Consider the following 25,080-nt stretch of genomic DNA (forward strand, 5'->3'; position numbering starts at 1 on the left):
TTTCTTTCTTTCTTTCTTTCTTTCTTTCTTTCTTTCTTTCTTTCTTTCTATTTATTTAATTTTTTATATTAAAATTTTTTTAATGTTTATTTAATTTTGAGAGAGAGAGAGAGAGAATGCAAGCAGGGGAGGGACAGAGAGAGAGGGAGACACAGAATCTGAAGCAGGTTCCAGGCTCTGAGCTGTCAGCACAGAGCCAGATACAGGGCTCGAACTTATGAACCACGAGATAATGATCTGAGCTGAAGTCAGACGTTTAACTGACTGAGCCACCCAGGTGCCCCCTTTTTTATATTAAAAATTTTTTTAATATTAAAAAATTTTTAATATTTAGAGAGAGAGAGAGAGAAACAGAGTGTAAACAGGGGAAGGGCAGAGAGAGAGGGAGACATAGCATCTGAAGCAGGCTCCAGGCTCCAAGCTGTCAGTACAGAGCCAGACATAGGATTCAAAGTCATGAACTGTGAGATCACAAACTGAGCTGAAGTTGGACGCTTAACCAACTGAGCCACCCAGGCACTCTGGGAGTTATTTTCTTTCTTTCTTTCTTTCTTTCTTTCTTTCTTTCTTTCTTTCTTTCTTTCTTTCTTTCTTTCTTCCTTTCTTCCTTTCTTCCTTTCTTTCTTTTTCTTTTCTTTCTTTCTTTCTTTCTTTCTTTCTTTCTTTCTTTCCATTAATTTTTTTTTAATGTTTATTTTTGAGAGAGACAGAGACAGAGACAGAGACAGACTGTGAGCAGGGGAGGGACACAGAGAGAGGGAGACACAGAATCTATAGTAGGCTCCAGACTCTGAGCTGTCAGCACAGAGCCCAATGCGGGGCTCGACCTCACAAACCCCGTGAGATCATGACCTGAGTTGAAGTCGGACGCTTAACCCACTGAGCCACCCAGGCGCCCCTCTGGGAATTATTTTCTTAAAATTCAAGTTTTATGGGATGGTTTGTTAGAAGTCTTAGGCCTTAGGGTTAGTCCTGTGAGAATTGAGTCCTAAGGGCTAGTCCAAGGAACCCTTTGTTTTGGTATTTAATTCTGACCCTGCATATATTAGATAAGGAGTATCTTCTGGGCTTACCAGCCTACCAAAAGCAGCTGACCATCTCTCAAAATAAGAGAGTCCTGCTTGGAAAAATCAGCAAGGAGAAGAATACTACAAGAACATTGGTCTGGGCTTCAAGATGGCCAGGGAGGCCACTGAAGGCATCTACATTAACAAGAAATGCCCTTTATGGGTCAAAGGGAGAGATCCTATTTGGTATAGTGACCAAGATGAAGATGCAGGGGACTGTTGTCACCTGCCAAGACTACCTTCACTATGTCCAAAAGTACAACTGCATTGAGAAATGCCCTAAGACTATGTCTGTGCCCCTGTCCTCCTGCTTTGGAGACATTGAGATCAGTGACACAGTCACAGTGGGCAAGTGTTAGCCCTTGAGCAAGACCATGTGCTTTGATGTGCTTGAGGTCAGCAAAGCCACAGACACCAGGAAGCAGTTCCAGAAGTTGTGAGACTAGACACCTGTCCACTCCCCCCAAATGAAGTATTTTCCCATTCAAAAACAACAATAAACATTTACTATTTCATCAATTTGGAGGGCCAAAAATTTGGAAGTGGCTTATCTAGGTGGTCTGGCTTGAGGTCTTTTGTGAAGTTGTGATCAGGTATATTGGCTGGGGCTATAGTCATCTGAAGGTTTGACTGGAGCTAGAGAATCTGCTTCCAAGATAGCTCACTTTCTGCATGTTGGTGCTACCTGTTGTTAGAAGTCCTAAGTTGCTTACTTAAGGCTTCTCTACAGAACTGCTTAAGTGTCATCACATTTGGGACCTGACTTCCTCCAGAAGAAGTGACCCAAGAGAGAATGAGATGAAAGCAGTGATTTGTTATGATCTAGCCTCAGAATTCACATTCACCATTTCTATAGTATGCTGTTAATTACACAGGTTGGCCCTATTCAGTGTGAAATGAGGTATGAGTACCAGAAAGAGAGAGTCATTGAGGGCTATTTTGGAGGGTGGTTATTGTGGGTGTATTTCCCTTTTAATTTCTTTTGTGAGATAAGGAGAAACAGCCTGCTTTCTTTAACTCTAAGTCCTATTTGTAATTTTAGGTCGTTGGTTTGAAAGGAAAATGTAAGCATATTAAAAAAAATAGTCCATATTAAAATGGAACTTAGCCTATTTCATGACCCAGCTTATATAGTTTTAGGACTTTGGACATTTCTTTCATGGCTGTTCAGAGCCTTAAAAAATATTAAGGCTTTTAAAAATATTACTTCACATTCAGCAAAGTCATTGCTTGCTAAGGAAGACCCATCCAACACATGGAGAACAAAAGAGAAGTAATTTAGGATGTTGGAAATCTGCAGCTAATGAAGCACTGGTTGCTTCATTTGTGGGTTTTGTCTATTTTGTCTGTTTTTATTGTTGCTGCTGTTACTGACTTATGTGATTTCTTATATGGTAATTTTTATAGTACTTGTGAACTATGGGAGATAACTAATGAGGCAGGATGCTGCTTTGGTATAAGTGAATATAATATTACTTTTCTTTTAAAAAATATTAAAATGAGTTTTTGAAATGTGCCCTTTGGGGAAAGAGTAATTTAGAAATAAAGGACATTTCAAATTTTGGCTAGCAGAAAAAAAAAAAAAACCCAAAACCCAAAACTCTTTTTCATGATAAATTGTACATTTCCACATGATAAATTGTACATTTCCATATGCTGGAATTAAACTGTGTTACTGACCTCTGCTTCAGAAATAACATTTCAGCTATAGTAAAATGTTAATCTTTTTCTGAAACTTAAAAAAAAAAATTGGGGGAATTTTGTCAAAAAATTCTCCCTATAAGATATATTGTAAAATGAGGATTTAGCCATCGTTTTAATAGTTTGCTTTTTGCTCTATGAAATTTAATATTGATACTGTAAATTAATGTCTCTGAGTTGTCATCATGTCTTAAGAAGGACTGATGATACCATTAGTATCAAATCTTCACTATGATCTATTTTCACAACTGCAAGCTTATCTCAAGAGACTTCTTTAAACAATCACTTTAACAAACCAACAAATAAGCAAGGTAGACCAGTAAATCAAGACTCGACTCTGGAATCTGTCATTGTTGGATTTATTCATTTCTTATTAGTATAAATTATGTAAAAAGTTTAATTGGAATCCTATTTTCCTCCTTAGGATGTTTCTCTGTTGGTAGGTGAACATAGATCCTTATTTTGATAGTGGTACAAAACTTTATTTAATATCTAAAGAATTTCTAAGTTATTTTAAAACCTATTAGGTTTTTTTTTTAACCTGAAGAACATGTTGCCTTTAGCATAATATGTTTTCCTTAAAATATGAGAGGAAATATTAAAGTAGAGAATATATATCAGATATTATCACTTCTGTTTATGTTTTTGTTTTGTTTTGTTTTTTTGCCTCTGGTCTAATAGACATATTTATACTATATTAAATATTGCTGATGCTTATACTTCTTTCCCCTTGGCTTTTTGGATAAGGCTGATAAGAGTATAGTTTGATATTTAAGAGTATAAGCAAGCTTTGTAATTAATGCCTGGGTTTAAATTCTACCATTTGGTTGTGGGACTTGGGCAAGTTCCTGCTAACGTAAGTCTATCTGTTTCTTTATCTGTAAGATGTGGATAATAATAGTACCTAGCTTATGAGTTGTAAAGATTAAATGAGATTATCAACGCATTTAGCATAGCCCCGGGTGCATATGAAGTGCCAAAACTACAGTGTTGAGAAATACTTCTAGAAAAATAGACTGAAAACCTCTTAAAATCTCCTCCACAAAAGCAATGAAAACACTGGCAAGAATTGTCAAAATCAAAATTTTAATAACTGAAAATTAATGAAAGACTTACAGAAATTCAAGGGGCATTTTTTCAAGAAAAATGACTCCATAGGAACAGTGAACTTGAGGATTTTTAATTTGATCTATTCGCATCCCCCTCTCCTCCATAGTCTTGAAAACTAGCAATCTCACAACTGTGGAAATTGCAGAAACCAGGGGCCTGGCAACCACTAAAAGAAACTTAATGGCTTTGGAGCTTCACAGAATTCTTACTGTTTGACCTGTGTGGCAGCTCTCTGCAAAGTTCCATTCTCAGGACTTTCTTTGATCTGACTTAGAGCTTGCTCTGTAGGAAAGTCCTATCCTATGGCCTTTGTCGAAAACATTCAGTGGCAATTGTTTAACATTAATATACCTGAGGTGGTGTGATACCAGTCAGGGCTAATAAGAGGCTGATCAAAAACTCAAAAGGAAAAATTGGGCAATGAGATTTTAACAGGGGGCTTTGAAAAGTTCCAACATATTCCTGGGAATCTAAAAGGCCACAGGCATGCACAGGACTATGCATATGTCCAGGAAAGACCTAGCAGTCCCTGACCCCTCACCTTTGGCTGACCTTCATGTTCTGTATAAGCAGGGAGTAAAATTTCAGGCAGAAAAAAGAGAAAAAAATGATTAATTGGAATTTATCAAAAGTAAAAACTCTTGTGCTTTAAAGGATACCAACAAGAAAGTGAAAAGAACAGCAAATTGGGAGAAATATTTATAAATCATGTATCTTATAAAGACACATATCCAGAATATATAGTGAATGGTTACAACTCAACCATAAACGGACAAAGGATTGAATAGACATATCTCTAAAGAAGATATACAGAAGCCAGTGAGGAGATGAAAGATGCTTGACACTGTTGGTCATTAGAGAAACTAAAAACCACTTCACACCCACTAGAGTGGCTGTAATGTAAAAAATGGACAATAATAATTATTGGGGAGGGTGTGCAAAAGTCTAAATCATTGTGCATCGCTAGTGGGAGTGGAACATGATGTGGTCTCTTTGCAAAACAGTTTGGCAGTTCAAAAAAGTTAAATACAGGGGCGCCTGGGTGGCGCAGTCGGTTAAGCGTCCGACTTCAGCCAGGTCACGATCTCGCGGTCCGTGAGTTCGAGCCCCGCGTCAGGCTCTGGGCTGATGGCTCGGAGCCTGGAGCCTGCTTCCGATTCTGTGTCTCCCTCTCTCTCTGCCCCTCCCCTGTTCATGCTTTGCCTCTCTCTGTCCCAAAAATAAATAAATAAAAAAAAAAAAAGTTGAAAAAAAAAGTTAAATACAGAGTTACCATCTGACCCCTCCTCTCAGGTATATACTTAAGAGAATTGAAAACATTAAAAACTTTTACACATATGTTCAAATCAGCCTTATTCATGATAGCCAAAAGTGGAAACAACTTAAATGTCTATCTTTTGAGGAATGGATTAAAAACAAAAGCAGTATACCTATACAATTCTGCCACAAAAAAGAATGACATACTGATACTGGCTACATCTTAGATGGACCATGAAAACATTATGCTAAGTGAAAGAAATAAAACCTAAAAGGCCACATATTCTTTGACTTCACTTACATGAAATTTCCAAAGTAGGAAACTCCAGAGACGGCGAGTAGATTAGTTTCTAGGGGCTAGAGAGAAAGGGAAATGGGGAATGACTGATAATGGATACAAAGGTTCCTGTTGGGGTGGTAAAAATATTCTGGAACTAGAAAGTGGTGCTAATCGCATAACCCAGTGAATATACTAAAAAAACTACTGAATTGTACACTGAAAAGGATGAGTTTTTATAGTACGTGAACTATATCTCCATAAAGCTGTTATTAAAAAACAAAACGGAAAAAAAAAGAGAGGGGGAGGGGCAGGGGCACCTGAGTGGCTCAGTCCGTTGATTGTCTGACTCTTGGTTTTGGCTCAGGTCATGATCTCACTTGTCTATGAGTTTGAGCCCCACATCGGGCTCTGCATTGACAGTTCGTAATCTGCTTGGGATTCAGTCTCTCCCTCTCTCTGCTCCTCCCTGGCTCTCTCTCACTCTCTCTCTCAGGGTAAATAAATAAACATTAAAAAACTACAAAACAACAGGGGCTCCTGGGTGGCTCAGTCAGTTAAGCGTCCAACTTTGGCCTAGGTCATGAGTTCGAGCCCCAAATCGGGCTTCGTGCTGACAGCTCAGAGCCTGGAGCCTGCTTCAGATTCTGTGTGTCCCCCTCTCTCTGCCCTTCCCCTGCTTACACTCTGTCTCTGTCTTTCAAAAATAAATAAACGTTGAAAAAAAAAATTTTTTTTAACTCAAAACAACAAAATGGGCACCTGGCTGGCTCAGTTGATAAAGCATATGACTCTTAGGGGGTCCCTGGATGGCTCAGTTGGTTGAGCGTCTGACTGTGGCTCAGGTCATGATCTCACAGTTCGTGAGTTCAAGCTTCAAGTTGGGCTCTGTACTGACAGCTCAGAGCCTAGAGCCTGCTTTGGATTCTGTGTCTCCCTCTCTCTGTTCCTCCCCTGCTCACACTCTGTTTCTCTCTTTCTCAAAAATAAACATTTAAAAATTTTTTTAAAAAGCATGTGACTCTTGATCTCGGAGTTGTTAGTTTGAGCCCCACAATGGGGGGTGCCTGGGTGGCTCAGTTGGTTAAGCGTCCGACTTTGGCTCAGGTCATGATCTCGCGGTCCGTCGTGGGTTCGAGCCCCGCGTCGGGCTCTGTGCTGACAGCTCAGAGCCTGCAACCTGTTTCGGATTCTGTGTCTCCCTCTTTCTCTGACCCTTCCCTGTTCATGCTCTCTCTCTCTGTCTCAAAAACAAATAAATGTTAAAAAAAAAATTTTTTTTGAGCCCCACAATGGGTATAGAGATTACTTAAAAATTAAGAAAAAAACATTTTTTTTTAAAGCAAACATCACCACCAAAACCCCTATAGCATGCCATTTAAATGGATCACTTAGTATTGAAAAATGAAAATCACTCCGAAGGCTTCTTGCTTAGCAGGCTATTCTATAGTGTTTGCAGTTGTTATTTTTTTTTTTTTAATTTTTTTTTTTCAACGTTTATTTTATTTTTGGGACAGAGAGAGACAGAGCATGAACGGGGGAGGGGCAGAGAGAGAGGGAGAGACAGAATCGGAAACAGACTCCAGGCTCCGAGCCATCAGCCCAGAGCCTGACGCGGGGCTCGAACTCACGGACTGCGAGATCGTGACCTGGTTGAAGTCGGACGCTCAACCGACTGCGCCACCCAGGCGCCCCTGCAGTTGTTATTTTTTAATGAATTGTTAGAAACCTGGAATTTCATTTGTAGAGCTGTTATGCGAGCCAGAGTTGCATGACTATTTTTCAGTTGTACAAAGGTTAGTCAGAGCTAGATATAAGAAAACATTCCTTAGAATTAGCCAAATTGAGATTTCAGTATTTTTGTAGAAAGTTTTACTTCAGTCACAATTGTGAGTTATAATACTTTTGAGCATTCTTTGGATGATAAAATCCTCCCCTCTTTTTTAATGCTTCATCTTCAGCTATTGGTATTGGTGAACTGTAAGATACTGCTTTTCTGTGTATCCTGTGGATTTAAGTTCTTCAGTTCAAAGCTTGTTATAAAATTGTACTCGTTTTTACAACTGAATTTTGAAATTCAGTTGTAAAATCTGTAAAATTCAGTTATAAATAAACATTTTTAAATTTTGTTAATGTTTATTTATTTTTGAGAGAGAGAGAGAGAGAGAGAGAGAGACAGAGTGTGAGTGGGGGAGGGGCAGAGAGAGAAGGAGACACAGAATCTGAAGCAGGCTCCAGGCTCTGAGCTGTCAGCACAGAGCTTGACGCAGGGCTCGAACCCACCAACTGTGAGATCATGACCTGAGCCAAAGTCGGATGCTTAACCAACTGAGCCACCCAGGCGTCCCCAGTTGTAAAACTTAGCTGTAAAATCTTATTGAATGATTTTTATGGTTTAATCAAGTTGAGTACATTTTGATGTTAGCAAGATCCTATTTCCTATCTTTTATATAAAGTTTTTTTCCTCGTCTCAGGGTAATCGGTTGTAACCTGCTGTTTTCTTAGCTTGCAGAACACCGAGAAGCACGGCACACCTACAGTCTGGAGTCTCTTTGCCACTGCCCTTTTTATGAAGAAGCCATGCATTTAGTTGAAGAAGGGAAAATTTACTCGAGAGTGCTTAGGTACCATTTCAATTTTGCTTTTGTTTATGAAAACATTAAGTTGCCGTTGCTATGTTTGTGTAATATTTATGAAACATGTTTATAAGAATGGGAGGAAATGTTTTTTAGGCTCAAAAAAAATTTTTGCATGGCTTGTCAGTATTGAAAAGACATATGTTTTATATTAAAGTCTGGAGGTTAAGCCTTGAGTCCAAATTTGTAGTGGGCTTGATCTTGAATGCAGCTTAACAGTTGTCTTTCCTGTTTATTACATAGAACTGAAATGTTGGAGTGCCTAGGAGACAGTGATTTTCTTGCCAAACTTCACTGTATTCGACAGGCTTTTCAGGTATTTTTTTTTTTTTAAACATTAAGTGACTTCACCTAGCCAGTCATCCTCACTCTCATGCTATAGAGTCCAGCTGTATATAAACAGAACAGCTCTTTGCTCTTCGTTATCCTTATTTTTAATGGCAAATATAAAATCTCCTAAATTTGTTTTTCCTGGCTGCTATTTCCTTTCATTTGTCTTCATTTATCTTTGTCCTCTGCCATGGTTCCCCAGGTCCACCACACTTTGTCAAACAGGGTATTTTGATACTGGAGATGTGTACAAATGGCTACGTAAAATAGAAATCCTTTCTTATTATCAATTAGTGTGTTTTCTAGATTGTTTTTTATTTGAATCAGTTGTAAAATCATTGATTTCCTAAAATGAAATAAAATCATTTAAGAAAAAAAAGTATCTTTATTTTTCTATGTTTTGGGGGCTATATAACATTTATTTTGGATTTTCTAATATCGAACAGAATTTAAATTCATATTTATTTCCCTTTAATCTTTTTTGATTATAGGCTTCAAGAGCTTTTTATTTTAGTAAATTACAATGTTCTCTGTGGTCTACCTGCAGAGATAGTGCCACATCCAATGCATTGACTATATCAGGGTTGTTTATGCATAGATGTGCTATAGCATCAAATGTCCATTCAGATTAATTATTGGTTCTTTTTTTCTTTGGGGTTGAATGTTTTTTCAGGTAATACTTTCGGAAACAGCCAACAGGATATTCCTTGCTGAGAGTGGAAGGAAAATTTTGTCAGCATTAATTGTGAAAGCACGAAAGGTAAACTTGTTTTGTTGGCAAGTTTTTTTATTGTTCTTGTTTCATTTGAACTGAAGATTACAGTACATTGAATTTTTAATCGAAGAAAAAGTTTTTGCAGATTGTTGCAAAGGTTCACATACTAAAAATAAAGTAATAAAAATAAATTACCAAAGAGCATGATTTCTTCTTGGGTTGATTTAGATTCTGTGTATGAAGTCTACACTATTTTGATCAAGTTGTTGCTCATAAATTATTCCCAGTTTGCTGAAAGTCTATGAATGTCATGTTGAGAGTCATCATTAGATATACTACAACTACCACTATTATTATTTCTAATACTTCATCTCTTCCCTCAAATCCTGGTTGGTAAAGTTCTGGGAAATAGAATAGGTCTCAGAAATCTGGGAATACAAATTGAGTTGCCTCTTACTCCTACTCATGGGACTAAATGAGGCAGAGCAATCGCAAGAACTTCATGAAGACTGTAAGGAACCACTTCCTTTTATGCAAGCTGTGTCCACATGTTGAGAAAAAATCAAATAAAACAGGCCTTTCTTGAGTCACTTGGAACACTTGGTTTTCTGACCCAATTCTTTTTTTTTCTTAATACTTTATTGTCAAGTTAGCTAACATGCAACATATACAGTGTGCTCTTGGCATCGGGAGTACATTCCCATGTTTCATCACTTACATACAACACCCAGTGCTCATCCCAACAAGTATCCTCCTCAATGCCCATCACCCGTTTTCTCTGCCCCTCCTGCCTCCCCGCCTCCCCATCCCTTTCCACTCTCAGTTTGTTTTCTGTATTTAAAAGTCTCTTATGGTAACTTTTTCTTTCTTTTCCTTCCCCCATGGTCTTCTGTTGAGTTTCTCAGCTTCCACATATGAGTGAAAACATATGATATCTGTCTTTCTCTGACTGACATATTTCACATAGCATAATACCCTCCAGTTCCATCCACGTAGTTGCAAATGGCAAGATTTCATTCTTTTCTATTGCCAAGTAGTATTCCATTGTATCTATATACCACATCTTCTTTATCCGTTCATCAGTTGATGGACATTTGGGTTCTTTCCATAATATGGCTATTGTTGATAGTGCTGCTATAAACATTGGGGTACATGTACCCCTATGAATCAGCACTCCTGTATCCTTTGGATAAATTACTAGTAGTGCTATTGCTGGGTCATAGGTTAATTCTATTTTTAATTTTTTGAGGAACGTCCACACTGTTTTCCAGAGCGGCTGCACCAGTTTGCATTCCCACCAATAATACAAGAGTAACCCACTTCTTTTGAACCTCAATTACTTCATTTGTATAATAGAATTATATTTATGGTACACCATTCAGAGGGTTCTTATGATGATTAATTAAAAGATAAGTGGAGGGTCACCTGGGTGGCTCAGTCAGTTGAGTGTCCACCTTCAGCTCAGGTCATGATCTCACAATTCATGAGTTTGAGCTCCACATTGGGCTCTGTGCTGACAGCTCAGAGCCTGGAGCCTGCTTCGGATTCTGTGTCTCCGTCTCTCTCTGCCCCTCCCCTGCTCATGCTCTCTCTCTCTCAAAAATAAAAAAAAAATTAAAAATAAATAAAAAGATAAGTGCAAACTAAATATAAGGTGATATTAACTACTTGCAATTCCCAATGTAAATCTTATGTTGCTTCCTTGGCGTTCCCATGACAGATTAAACCCAGTGATTTCAACTAGACTTTCCCCAAGAGGAGTAGAACTGGATCAAAAGCATCACATAGTATCTGCTGTAACCAAGTTTTCATTTCAAGAACTGACCTAAGTTGGCATACATATTTGATGAGTAAGCAGTTTGCTTATGACATGTTACTAATGTTCTTAGTCTTGGCTCCTGCCAAATGTTGGAACAAAAATATATTAAACCAAGTGAATATGTCATACCTTGAAAATATATTTTAATTCAGTTACTTAATAGAATAAAGATCTAACAAACATACTTGAAGAGTAACTCATTTACTTTGTAGGCTTGAGCCTTGTTATAAAATTAAGTTTAGGATTAAAATGTGTTTTCTTCTGCAGAATCCAAAGAAGTTTGAAGATGTTTTTGATGAAATGATCTATTTTTTAGAGCAGACTGATCACTGGGATAGTACTGAAATGGAACTTGCTGCTAGAGGAGTAAGTTTCAATTTTTTTATAATATTCATTCCCCTTAGTTATATTCATATGATATTTACATTATCTGAGGCCACTGTTTCCTTGTCCTTGTTAAATGACAGTAAAACCAATTATGTGATAGCAGTTATGACAGTCATAAACAATAGCAACCACAGTCTTTATACTTTGGGGCAATAGTTGAAAATGATTGTTTTTTTAAGCTCATCATTCGTTTGTTCCTTCCTTCTTCCTTCCTTCTTTCCTTCCTTTTTCTTTCCTTCCTTCCTTCCTTCCTTCCTTCCTTTCTTCCTTCCTTCCTTCATCAATGAGAAGGCCCTAACAGAATGGTTATGGTGGCCTGTGCAAGGATGATATTGAATGGGACAACAGACTGCTTAGAGAGGCCAGGGGATTGGCTACTCAGGATCAAACAAATAATTAAATATATTGAGAATAATGGGAGCCAGGTTTCTTACTGTCACAAAAGGAAAGTATAAAAAGCTCGGGTTGGAGTTGGAGCTGTCCATGTGGATTTTAGTTTGCCAGATAGATAGCCAGCCAGCCAGACAGACGGAAGGGGATATAAATACAAAGGTTTGCATATATATAAGCATACATATAGTTTCTAGTTCTGTTTACTGAGAGGATTTGGGAGCAGCAACACCTCCAAAGAAATTACTCCTAGCACATGGAGCTTGGCTTCTAAGTACTCTTCACTGAAAGGAAAGAGAACTCCTTAGAAAAATGTCTGATATCAGCACTGGGATAGGTCAAGTACATGATGAGCCTGGAACATTTTGTTGTAACAGAAGTTTAAAGAATGAGTTCGCAAGGGGCTGAAAGTCTTTCTAGGCGGAGAAACCCGTCAGTACACGGACAGAGAGACATAATCTTTCTTTTTGTGGTGTTCCCTCACTCGGTGAAGGAATTGGTATCCATGCAGTTGTGCGGGCCAGAACCTGGGACTCCTCCCTCACGCCTCCCTGGTCCTTGTGTGCTCTGTCATATTTATGTGTAAGTTTGGTCAGTTTTAACCCCTAAATATTTTTGCTTTCTTCAACTTCTCTCTAATCCTGCCAGCGCCGTGGTAGCCTGAGCAACTACTCTTTTCCCTGGACTACTTAAGAGTCTTTGCATTCCTGGATCCGCTTACTACCCTTCCCACCCCCCATCACCTTTTCTCCTCTCCTCTCCATGTTGCTGCCGGTCTTTTAAAAATGCAGATCTGAGCATCCATCTCCTCTCCACCACTGCCTCTCCAAAAGACTAAATAAAATTCGGATCATTCACATGGACCTAGCACTTCCTTCTTGTCTCCAGCCACTTGCCCCTGTGCTCTTTGCTATAGAGATTGCAGCACACTTTCGGTGATTTTTTTTGACTCCACACCACTGTGTTCCTTTTTACCTTAAATGCTTTGACGGTATTTCCTGTACCTGGGATGCCTTGCTCCCTAAAGAAAGCCCTCTCTGACATCTAGTCTAGATTAGCATCTCCATCCTAAGCGCTCATAGTACCTTGTACTTTTTCCTTTACTGGGTTTATCACAGTTTATAATTGTGTATTTGTGGAATTATTAGTTGCTGTCTGTTTTCTCCACTAAATTCTAAGCATGTAATTCGGTTGCTGTAGAAGTCTGAGCACCTGGTACAGGTGTGTGGTACAACACAACATGCATGAGCAAATGAAGGAGCAAGAGGCTCACGGTGTGCTGGGGAAGATGGGCAGACATCCCAGTAACTAAATAACAAAGCGAGCTGAGCATTGTGAATGCCATAATAAAAGCATGAACAAAGGACTCCTAGCATACAGTGAAGGAGAGGTTAATTTCACCTGATGGGATCTAGGAAGGAACAGCTGTTTTATGTGAATTATAATTTCTGGTGGTGAGTTGTTTTCATATTTGTGTCTCCTCTTCCTCTTTTTTGTCAGAGATATAATCTGATTCAACTAAAACCACCCTGCTGTTACAAAGCATGAAGCCCTGGCTCAGACTTTTTTTCAGTTCTATGTAACAATAATTCGTGTTTTAACTCATAATTTAATGCAGGTGAAAAATCTAAATTTTTATGATGTTGTTCTGGATTTTATATTAATGGATTCCTTTGAAGATTTAGAAAACCCACCCACATCCATACAGAATGTAGTAAATAATCGCTGGCTAAACTCCTCCTTCAAAGAAACTGTAAGTGGTGGTTTTCCTTTTTCTCAACCATTTCAATTTGATGAAAAATGGTCAGAACCGGGAAGATTAATAGGATTTATTTATATATCTACCTATAGAATGACTAGTGTGGAAACTGAGCTCATTCTTTGATACTGGGATCAGACGTGTATGATACACTGTATCGTCAGATGAAATTGCTCTTTGGCTCTTCTGTCAGTCCCTCTCTTGACCTGGAGGACCCAGTATTTCTTCAGATCTCGAAATAAACTCAGGCTTCAGACTCGTTCAGGCCTAACCAAAAATTGTAACTGAACTGTCTCTATGACCAAACTGAGATATAGCGGTTGTAAACAGACAGTATGTATTTCTTAGAGGAAGATCTGGAGATTCATGTTCTCAAATAATATCAAAAATTAGGGGAGAAAGGGGTGCCTGGCTGGCTCAGCCGGTAGAGCATGTGACTCTTGATATTGGGGTTGTGAGTTCAATCCCCACATTGGGTGTAGAAATAACTTAAAAATGAAAAATTTGTAAAAATTTTTTAAAAATTAGGGGAAGAAAAGAAATAGGCATATGCAAAAATAAAACAAATTTAAACTGTATTCTGTACTTTAAATGTTTTCAGTTTCTCTTGTTTTTTTGTATTCAAATCTCTATCTGACATTGTTTCTTCGTTGTGTTTTAAGTGTGTACCTGGAAGCAGGTGGAATAGATATTCAGTGCAATGATGCAGTTTGAATGCCTTTTAAGAAATGTCCCAGGGGCCTGTTTTACAATTATTTTGGAAATTCCTGCCACTATATTTTAAAGCATTTTTAATAAATCCACTTTTCCCTTAAAATGTGCTTTAACTATAAAAGGTACATGTTCTCCCATTTCTGTAACTGATTTGGTAAGGTGACCTTGATCAAAGTTGGGCCATGCCAGATTTCTTTAAGATCCACTTGGGTGTTTTAGTCCCTATCATTAAGGTTGTTTTCTTAGTTCTTTATTAGAATAAAACTTTTAGCTCCACCCACAGCTATTTCCAGCAGTACTATTCTTTTTTTTTTTTTTTAATTTTTTAAAAATGTTTATTTCTTTTTGAGAGAGAGAGAGACAGAATGCTAGTGGGTTGGGGCAGAGAGAGAGGAAGGCGCTGAATCTGAAGCAGGCTCCAGGCTCCGAGCTGTCAGCACAGAGCCTGATGCAGGGCTCGAACTTACAAGCTATGAGACCATGACCTGAGCCGAAGTCGGACGCTCAACCGACTGAGCCACCCAGGCGCCCCTCCAGCAGTACTATTCTTGGAGAAAAAAAAATTACTTTGTCTTCATTATTACACATAAAACAATTGTTGTATATGTGTATCTGTGTACACATATTTTCATTTTCACTCTTTTCCCATCAGAACAGAATTGAAGAACTCTGAGAGTCGAACTATGGTTACCAAGTTTCTGGTACCAGGGTTTAACCTTTTTCCTTCAGTGTCTTTGCATTTGATTTTAAAATTTATAAAAACAAAATATCTTTTCATTATTATTTAGAAACAGTAGAAGGAACCTGGACTAGTTGTTATCAGTGGTTAATGCTTTGGACATTTTAGACTTATAACCTATTAATTTCTAATAAATATCTCTCCTAATGCAAAGTTTATATAGTTACAAATTTAAGTCTTGCTTTTTCTCGTCTGCATTTATCTAGGCTGTGGCTTCAAGTTGTTGGTCAGTGCTGAAACAGAAAAGGCAACAGATGAAGGTAAATTTCATTGTGCCTTACACCTCTTTGTTGAGTGATTTGAGGCTCCTGTCAGTCCTCAAGTGGGGCAGCAGCTCATAAGGACGGCCCCTCAAGCTGGGTGAATGGCTTGCTGGTACTGGGTCGGCCTCTCCTGTTTTGAAGTCCTTCTCTCTCTTGAGGCAGCCATGGGATTTCCACTATGTGGGAAAGTGTTTAGGGTTAGAAATGGCTCAGATAGAATTTTTTAAGTAGTTCTGGGGACCACGTATTTGAATAATTTTTGTTTAAAATGATTCCAGAGACCCTGTGTTTTGAACAAGCTTTCCAAATGATGATTATAAACTCAGATGTTTGAGAAACACTGGTTTGGGGCTAGGGAGCTGACTTGTAGACTTGGGCTTAATTCTCTCACCAGATATTATGACCTCGGGCAGTTCCTGACTATCTGCTGAGCTCCAGTTCCCCCTTTTGCAGGATGGAGTTGGTGCCTAGCCCATAGGGTTGCTGTAAAGGTGAAATGAGATAATATCAACCAGCTTCATTTAAACATAAAGTAAAGAGCAAATACAAAAATGAATTTAATAAATGCTGGTTAGCATAATAATCATGACAACAATAACATATCTAACTTTATTTCTTCTTAGCATAAATCTTGTGCCTTAGTCTAGTCTCCTGCCCATATCCGCAGATACCTATATATCTCACCTCCTGTGGAACTGTTTTCTGTTACTGGAATGCCATGCTCTATCCTCTGTGTTTAATACATCTTGCCTATTGTTGAGTTCAGCTCACATTATTACTTGTATTTCACCCCATGCTAATGTCCTACCTGTCTGAACTCCTAGTATAGTCTATGGGATTTAGAATTTTAATATATGCGGAACCTCTCAGACTGAATGATAACTTGAGTGCATCCCTCATAACTTTTTGGCCTTCACTGATTAGCTCTGTGTGATTTAGGACAGGTTACTTAACTCCTCCAAAGTATCACTTTCTACATGATTAAAATGATGTTAACACAACCTCCTTTTTCAGAAACTTTCTATTAGATTAAACAGAACCTAGCACATTATCTGGAATATAATGGGTACTCGTTAAATGGTAATTGCTGTTACAATATCTACATTCTTTAAATTGATGTTCAGAAGACATTTTGGAGCCTATAAAATAGAAAATAACCCCTCCAGGAACAGAATCTTGAAGCACAGTTATCCCCAGTTGATGCTATGTGACAAATTCCCCAGGATTTCAGAAGGTTGTTAATAAACTTGGAGAGGTTCCTAAATTACAACCGTGTATGTTACTATCGCACAAGAAGAGGTCATTACACAATTAAATGCCTCGGTAATATCTGGTTCCTCAACCAAAAGTTAGGATTCTAATAAGCATATTTATGTGCTTACTCATTTAAAAATCATTTTGGTCTTTTTCAGATAATCTAATTAAGTGGTTGAGTAGAACTGTTTAATAACTGAAACCCTGGTCATCTCATTCATCCTAAAAATTTCACTGCTGAGGAACACCATGGTATTCTTGTTATTGCTTGGTTATAACACTCATATGATTGCTTTTTTATGAAGTATTTTTATGAGGTGAAAATGCCTTCAAGAAATAATGTTCCTCAGCACATTTGAAACCATTGGCTAGGATATGTAAATTACATAAAACATTTTGTGACTCTAAAAGTTACTTGTAAGCTTATTCACTTCCTTAGTAGACTTGGTCTGCCCTCAAAAAGAGCTGGTCATGTAATGGGTAGGAATTTAAGTTTCTCTAGTAGAGATAGCTAATTCAAGAAGGTGAAAATAATTTGATTCTCATTTACTTCCCAACAGATCCCAGATGGATTTTTTGCCCATTTTTATGCCATTTGCGAGCAAATCAGCCCTGTCCTAGCCTGGGGCTTTTTGGGTCCTAGAAATTCTCTCTATGATTTATGTTGCTTCTTTAAGGTATGTTCAGCCATTGAATCATTTTTTTCTAAATCAAAAAGAAGGTAAGTTTTGTTCTGTTTTGCTTTTGCTTTTGCTTTTGTAGAAAAAAAGAATGTTAAAAAAAGGTAAAGTTATAAAAGTCACCTAAACTCAGTGTTTAAATGCCAGTGGAACATTATTATATAGATTTGGTGCTTTATCCTGGAGTAGATTTTGTAAGTCCATTCACCTTATCAATTCAATTCCGTCTATAATGGAGACGTGTGTGTATGGTGTTACCATGTTACAGTCAAGTTGCTGCAGACAGTTGTTCTTCATCTCTAGACCCTTTTGAAATTGATAAAGCAAATATCGGTCTTTATTGCACATGTAGGCAATTTAGAGGTAAGTTCTGTTCCAGGTTAACATGAATGATAGAACCCTAGTTGTGAGAAATAACATGAAAGTTTAAGGTTGTATCCCAATGCCAGCAGTTTGCCAGAACACAAGTTACAGTGTACTGCAGAATTCTATGCCTGGCACAGTGCCAAGAAAAGTCCTTTTTTTTTTTTTTACGCTTATTTATTTATTTTGAGAGAGGATGAGAGAGAGAGAGAGAATGCAAGCAGGAGAGAGGCAGAGAGAGAATCCCAAGCAGGCTCTGCACTGTCAGCACAGAGCCCAGCATGGGACTCGATCCCATGAACCATGAGGTCATGACCTGAGCCGAAATAAAGAGTCACACACTCAACTGACTGAGCCACTCAGGCACCCCAAGTCTCAACCATTTAATAGGCTTGAATCTAAGCTGAGTTTCAAGGAGCAAATAAAAGTAAACATAATCAAGTGAATTTCAAAGTTTTTGATGTTTGTAAGTTTGGGTGTTTCACTAGACTGATGATTTATTTTTTTTTTAATTTTTTTTTTTTCAACGTTTATTTATTTTTCGGACAGAGAGAGACAGAGCATGAACGGGCGAGGGGCAGAGAGAGAGGGAGACACAGAATCGGAAACAGGCTCCAGGCTCTGAGCCATCAGCCCAGAGCCTGACGCGGGGCTCGAACTCACGGACCGCGAGATCGTGACCTGGCTGAAGTCAGACGCTTAACCGACTGCGCCACCCAGGCGCCCTAGACTGATGATTTAAAGTTAAATTATTGGGACACCTGAGTGGCTCAGTCGGTTAAGCATCTGACTTTGGCTCAGGTCACGATCTCACGGTTCATGAGTTTGAGCCCTGTGTCGGGCTCTGTGCTGACAGCCCAGAGCCTGGAGCCTGCTTTGGATTCTGAGTCTCCCTCTCTCTCTGCCCCTCCCTAGCTTACACTCTGTCTCTCTCTGTCTCAAAAATAAATAATAATAAAATGGTAAAAAAAAAACAAAAAAAAAACCCCACAAAACTGGGGCACCTGGGTGGCTCAGTCGGTTAAGCGTCCGACTTCAGCTCAGGTCATGATCTCGTGGTCCGTGAGTTCAAGCCCCGCATCGGGCTCTGTGCTGACCGCTCAGAGCCTGGAGCCGGTTTCGGATTCTGGGTCTCCCTCTCTCTCTGCCCCTCCCTAGCTTACACTCTGTCTCTCTCTCTCTCTCAAAAATAAATAATAAAACGGTAAAAAAAAAAAAAAAAAAAACTGTTACAGAAAAATAAAAAAAATTTAAATTATTATGTTTTTGTGCTGTTAATGTAGCATTTATGTAAATGTTTAGGAAATACTTATTTCATTCAAAACTGATCAATTTTTGACTAGTTTTCTTGAACTCCCAAATGTATGTGTTTCTTGGAAAAATTTGGACTGGGAATTAAGTTTGTCATTAATGAACAGTCTGACTGTGGGCAAATCATGCTCTGTCCTCCTTTTCTTCATCTCTAAGATTGCTAGAGATGATTGCTAACGATTTGTCCAGGTATAAAGTCAAGCAAATCTATGAAACATGCCTTCTTAGTACTTCTTAACATTTGGTTTTTGTAGGATAGAAAGTATTTCTATTTTTTAGTTCTTTGGAATTACTTTTTTTCTCCCATCATGGCATAACAGGCCGAGACTTAATACTTAGTAGTATACAACTTACCTAAATTGAGTTTCGGAAAAAAAAAGGATGAGATTTTACTATTTTCTTTTTTTTTTATTTTTTTTCAACGTTTATTTATTTTTGGGACAGAGAGAGACAGAGCATGAACGGGGGAGGGGCAGAGAGAGAGGGAGACACAGAATTGGAAACAGGCTCCAGGCTCTGAGCCATCAGCCCAGAGCCTGACGCGGGGCTCGAACTCCTGGACCGCGAGATCGTGACCTGGCTGAAGTTGGACGCTTAACCGACTGCGCCACCCAGGCGCCCCATAGATTTTACTATTTTCAACAGCATGGATGGACCTGGGGGTATCATGCTAAGTGAAATATGTCAGCCAGAGAAAGACAGATGCCATATGGTTTCACTTATGTGTGGAAACCAAAAACAAAGCAAATGAACAAACAAAAAACCAAATAGAATCATAAATACAGAGTGGTACCTGGCTGGCTCAGTTGGTAGCATTAAATGCTATTTAATGGTAGCATTAAATACAACTCTTGATCTTGGGATTGTGAGTTCCAGCCCTTCGTTGGGTGTAGATTACTTAAAAAAGAAAATCTTAAGTAAATAAATACAGGGAACAAACTGGGGGTTGCCAGAGGGGAAGGAATTGGGAGGCTGGGCGAAATAGGTGAAGGGGGGATGAAGAGGTAGAAACTTCCAGTTATAAAATAAATAAGTCACGGAGATGAAAAGTACAACATAGGGAATATAGTCAATAATATTGTAATAACATTGTATGGTGACAGGTGGTGACTACACTTACCTTGGTGAGCACTGAGTAATGTACAGACTTGTTGAATCATTGTGTTGTACACCTGAAATTAATATAACACTGTATGTCAACTATGCATCAATTTAAAAAAAAAATGGGTTTCAGCGTAAGCATTAACTTACTGAAATGAAATATCTTTCGTGATCTTTCTATTTGAAATCTGAAATTTTTATTTTTCATCTATCTTAAGTTTTTTAGGTACAGAAAAATACATACTTGAAACTTAAAAGTGGGGCTCCTGGGTGGCTCAGTTGGCTAAGCGTCGACTCTTGGTTTCAGTTTAGGTCATGATCTCACGGTTTGTGAGTTCAAGCCCTGCATCAGGCTTCATGCTCTCAGTGTGGAGCCTGCTTGGGATTCTCTGTCTCCCCCCACTCCTCTCTCTCAAAAATAAATAATTTAATTAATTGAAAAAAGTAAGAGTTACAATTATGGGAAATAGTTTACTCTTCTATCTTAAAGTTCGTACCAGTGTTCAGAGGTAACAATGAAAACATCGGTTAATGGGAAAGAATTAACAATAGCGTCTTACATTTATATAGTACTTTCAGGGTTTACAGGCATTTCCCATACATTATTTCTTTTTCATCATCATGTTGGCTCTGAGTGGTACAGAGAACAAGTAGTATTATCCCTTATTTTACAGAAAAAGAATGAGACCCAGGAAAGGTTTAAGCATTTGTATAAGGTCCCTTTTCCAGTGGATGTGGAACTAGCACTGGAGTCAGGTCTTCTGACTACTAATTCAACGCTTGTTACAATATTAGTAGCTATTTAGATTAATACACTTTTGGTCTGTTAAGTACCAACCTGTTTTGTGTTCATTTTTCAGAATCAAGTTCTTTTCTTTCTCAAAGACATTTTTGACTTCGAGAAGGTGCGCTATTCCAGTATAGAGACTTTGGCCGAAGACCTCATGCAGTTACTTATTCGCCGCACTGAACTCTTACTGGCCTATCTTGGGGCTGACGCACTGAGGCATACAAGTAGTTGTATAGGTAGTCATGGTCATGTTATGTCCAGTGGCTTGTTGGAAGCCAAAGTACAATAAGTACCATAAAAACCATACAACTTGAGTGTGCTATGAAATATTTAAGGTAACTATTGATTTTGTAACACACGTTATAAGGAATTGGGGGATATGGACTCAGGGAGAGAAAAGAAAATCTAGGAAAGAACGAGTGATCCTACTATATTTACACAGAAGTTCTGTCATTGAATCCCTGTGTACTGTACCCAAAATGATGTTTTCTAGTCTTTAGGTAATAATTTAAGTGTGGTGAAATGTTGTATATTTTACAGAAAAACTGCTTGAATTGAAACCAGTACTTGGGAGTTAATTGATATGTCGTCTTGAAGCTGTCTGCAATGTCCAGTATCATTTTCAAAAGCTCTGTTTTTATGCTTTGCACCTTGAAAATATACACTTTAGCCAAGACCTTTCTGGCCCACATATGTAAGAATATATTACTCCTTGTGTCAACAAGTTTAACTTAGCCTGAAAATGTATTTTTCATTGTAAAGTTATTCATTGTTTTATCAAGTTTGGGCAGTAGTGGTGTTTAATATGTACTGCTTACATTATTGCTTGTGCATTCGCTTATGTTTGAATCAAAGAAATTGTCATGGCTATCTTATAAAACACTTAAATGAATTGACACTGAGAAGTTTACATTAGATTTACTGCAGTTTCCAAAATATATTATTGTTGGGCCTATAAGTTAGAATAGAGACTGAAGAAATTTCTTTTATCTTTTTATAGATTAGAGCATTTTCCTTTGAATGAATATTGATTAAAAAGATAACATTTATTAACTGTGAGAGGTAATTAAGATTTTTTGTGTCTGTGGTTTTGAGACTATCTCCCAGTGAATATCTGAAGGTATTAATCTGGATACAGTAAAATAATTTCTCCTTTCTCCTTCTACATAATGTAGCACACTGGGGGTTTGTCATATTATGCCCCTATTTTTAAAATATTCATACTTTGAATCTTAGTGAGGTCTTAAAGGTTTTTTTCCCCCTGAGTTGAACAAAATATTTTTTAATGGCATGGAAGTATATTTCATGTCCTTTATGATAAATAGATGAACAAATGGCTTGTTCATATGAGGGGTTCTTCAGGGTATATTAGATACATTCAGAGCTGTATTAATTTTGTGTCTAAATCATATACCACTTATTTAAAGTGGCTCACTCAGCAAATCAATGGATTGGGATTCATTGATTATGCTCCTGAGATGGGCTTTATTTATTTTAGGAGTGAGTTACCCAGAAAGATCTAAAGTATATTTTTTAAAAATGAATTTTTAGATTAAAGTGCCTAGTTTCTGATTAATGAGTAGAAAATGAAAAGTGAGGAGGAAAGCATAATCTTTTAAGGTTTTAAATTTACATATGTGCCATATTTATGTACTATTGGTTACGAAATAGGAGTTTCAGAATCTTTATGCTGTTTTCATGTTACTGTGTTCCATAATATGTGGGTTAGAGCGTTAAACAGTATGAAATATTGCTCTGATATTCAGCTCCTGACCTTTCTTACATATATTCGTAATTTAACAACTGGCTATTCATAACTTTTATTATTGATGGAGGAATATCATTAGAAGTATCAAAACTAAAAATTCCATTATGTGTTGTTTTAGTTTTTAATTCATCTCTTGTATTTTTAGTTTCTTGTTGAGGTACCCCTGGCCTCGAATGATTCACACGTGTATACACACACACACACACACACACACACACGCACACTCCCATCATTGTGTAGACAGGACAATTATTGCTTATATTAATCTTCCTGTTTGCGGGGGGAGAGGGAGGCTAAATGTTCTAAGCTGTGATTTTACAAACAAAGCTAGAAGTAAACCTAATTACTTTTTTAGTTGAGGAAGATATTATTTTAAACCTATTTTGAAGAATTGCACTATTTAATAATGCTGCTATTACATAAGATGACTCTGGGGAATTTATTTCATCAGATAAGATGAATAGCTTTCCAGAAGGTGTTTTTATCTTCTCTTTTACTTTTCACCTTAAAAAAAAAAAAAAAGCCACCCATATTCAAGAGGTTGGTTTCTCAAAATTAGTGAGTTTGATTAGTTTCTTGTCAGTTGTGTAGCTACTATTTTAGCAAAATGCTTCTTTGTGGCCTTTGATGAAAGAGACAAGAGTGACCAAGTAGAACTTGAGGGTAGTAAGTATAGGAAAAACCTCTCTATTGTAAGGGAAGAAACTTGAACTTTTTAAAAGAAACATCTCTCAAAAACAGTTTCTGACCACAGAAGAGTTCTTAACACATATGTACCAGTTTCAGTTTGCCTTGATATTGGGGTAAACAGCTAAAACAATGTTGTAATAATAAAAAAGGATTAAACTAGTCTAGAGCCTCTTAGGAAGGAACCCTGTTTGACACTTAACATTGCCATCATGAGTCCTACTAACATCCACTCCCCTGTGTATGTGATAAGAGGGCCTTGAAATCATCCTGAGAAAATGGCTTTTTCTTCCTGTTTTCTGGAAGAAAAAAGATCAGTCAATGTTCAGGTGATTTATATTTGCTAACTTTTTTTCTATTTTGGTTTCTCTATGTTTTTGTTCAACCAAGTCTAGTTACTTCTTCTCGAAGGCTTATAATACATTTATTAAATATCAAACTGACATTACTTTTTTATTTAAAAGAAGCCAAGTTTTTCATCCTGTTCCAGTCAGCTTCAAAAAACTTTCTCTCAGAAAAAAGTACTGTTTATTTGCATCCCTTTATTTTGATTCTATTGTTAAATTATCTGACTTTATAAAAAAATATTTACAAACTTTCTCTTGCCTTAAGATGTAACATGTTCACACCTGAAACTAATGCAACATTGTGTGTCAACTATGTTTCAATGAAAAAAAAAGAGGTCACGTTTTCTACTTAAATGATTACCTAAAGAGTGATTATTTGCATCACAAAAGAATTAGTTTATTATCCTTTTAAACATTAAAATAGGAATGCCAAAGTAACATTTAATATACTTCTCTGTGACCTCTCATTATCAGAAATTTTTAATTATGTTCATGACATAATTTGCTTTTATTTTAATATGAACACATATAGGAAATTATTTGGAGTATATCTTTCAAAGTAATTATAAGAATGAGGCTGAATTGAAATCTTTTGTTTTTTGCTTGGATTAATCATATTTAGAAATTTCTCTGGGACTCAAGAATTTATATAATCTATGATTAATGGAAATAGGGGCATTCTTTCTTTGTTCCTAATGATTCTTTTGTGTTATTGTTTTGCTTAGTTTGAGAACAACCATGTATTATCTTTACTTGGCTGATATTAGTAAATGTGTCTATTTCCTAAATGTAAGGACTGTACTTCCTAATTTATGTAAAAGTGAAGCACTACTGTAGCAGAAAAAAATTGTACCGGCTCTTTAGCCAAAATGAGCTCTGTAACATGGATGTATTTCTACTACTGCCAAATAAAAAAACTGACGGTACATCTTACTGAGGTATCGACTATTTTATACAATGCTTATATACTTTTGCAAGATCATACTTGTCTCATCAGACCCTGACATATAGGAACTTTCAGTCTCGGCAAGATCACATTCACAGGCACAGGGAACACAAACACTGCAGAACTGTTGGAATCAAGTGCCAAAGTAGATGTTTTCTTTATGGACTGAGTGGGAGAAGACAGTTTTCTGATGAGTGAAGCCAAAGTACTTGAGTTGGGATTTGTTGTTGTTGTTGTTGTTTGAGAGAGCATGCGTGCAATTGGGGGGAGGGGCAGAGAGAGAGAATCTTAAGCAGGCTCAACGCCCAGCAAGAGTTCAATATGGGATCATGACTCAAGCAGAAATCAGGAGTTGGATGCTTAACTTACTGAGCCACCCAGGTGCCCCACAAGTACTTGTGTTTCAGTTAACAAAGTGTTTTGATTGGCAATCCTGTCAAACAATATAAATTTATCTGAATGATGTTTGTGCATCTGTCTCTATTCAGACATCCCATTTCCCACCACTTCCTCATCAGAGTTCAGATACAATCAGTCAAGGAGGGGGTTGTTGCCTGGACACCGCTGGAAGCACCAGGCGGCAAAGAACGGTTTATCTGGACATAAACAGCACCTGCCATACAAGTGCGAGGTCACTCTCTTCCCAGCGCAGAAATGGGGCTGGGATCT

At 37.6% G+C, this 25,080-nt stretch overlaps 1 protein-coding gene and 1 pseudogene across 3 annotated transcripts in view; both read left to right on the top strand.

Annotated features, from left to right (window-relative positions):
* LOC121027789 (40S ribosomal protein S11-like) overlaps positions 1-3,111 on the top strand; it is an 8,028-nt pseudogene extending 4,917 nt beyond the window's left edge.
* The window catches only part of MIGA1 (mitoguardin 1), a 106,890-nt gene extending 82,492 nt beyond the window's left edge, over positions 1-24,398 (top strand). For all 3 annotated transcript variants that reach the window (XM_040470703.1, XM_040470705.1, XM_040470704.1), the window contains 8 exons: positions 7,918-8,036; positions 8,292-8,364; positions 9,052-9,138; positions 11,180-11,278; positions 13,308-13,442; positions 15,108-15,161; positions 16,979-17,095; positions 20,734-24,398. In XM_040470703.1, the coding sequence (XP_040326637.1) occupies positions 7,918-8,036; positions 8,292-8,364; positions 9,052-9,138; positions 11,180-11,278; positions 13,308-13,442; positions 15,108-15,161; positions 16,979-17,095; positions 20,734-20,952 (903 nt within the window). In that variant the 3' untranslated portion in view covers positions 20,953-24,398. The remainder of the gene's footprint in view (positions 1-7,917; positions 8,037-8,291; positions 8,365-9,051; positions 9,139-11,179; positions 11,279-13,307; positions 13,443-15,107; positions 15,162-16,978; positions 17,096-20,733) is intronic.
* The last annotated feature ends 682 nt before the right edge of the window (positions 24,399-25,080 follow it).

The sequence above is a fragment of the Herpailurus yagouaroundi genome, unplaced genomic scaffold (assembly GCF_014898765.1).
Source record: "Herpailurus yagouaroundi ecotype Mexico unplaced genomic scaffold, PumYag 77, whole genome shotgun sequence".
Taxonomy (NCBI): domain Eukaryota; kingdom Metazoa; phylum Chordata; class Mammalia; order Carnivora; family Felidae; genus Herpailurus; species Herpailurus yagouaroundi.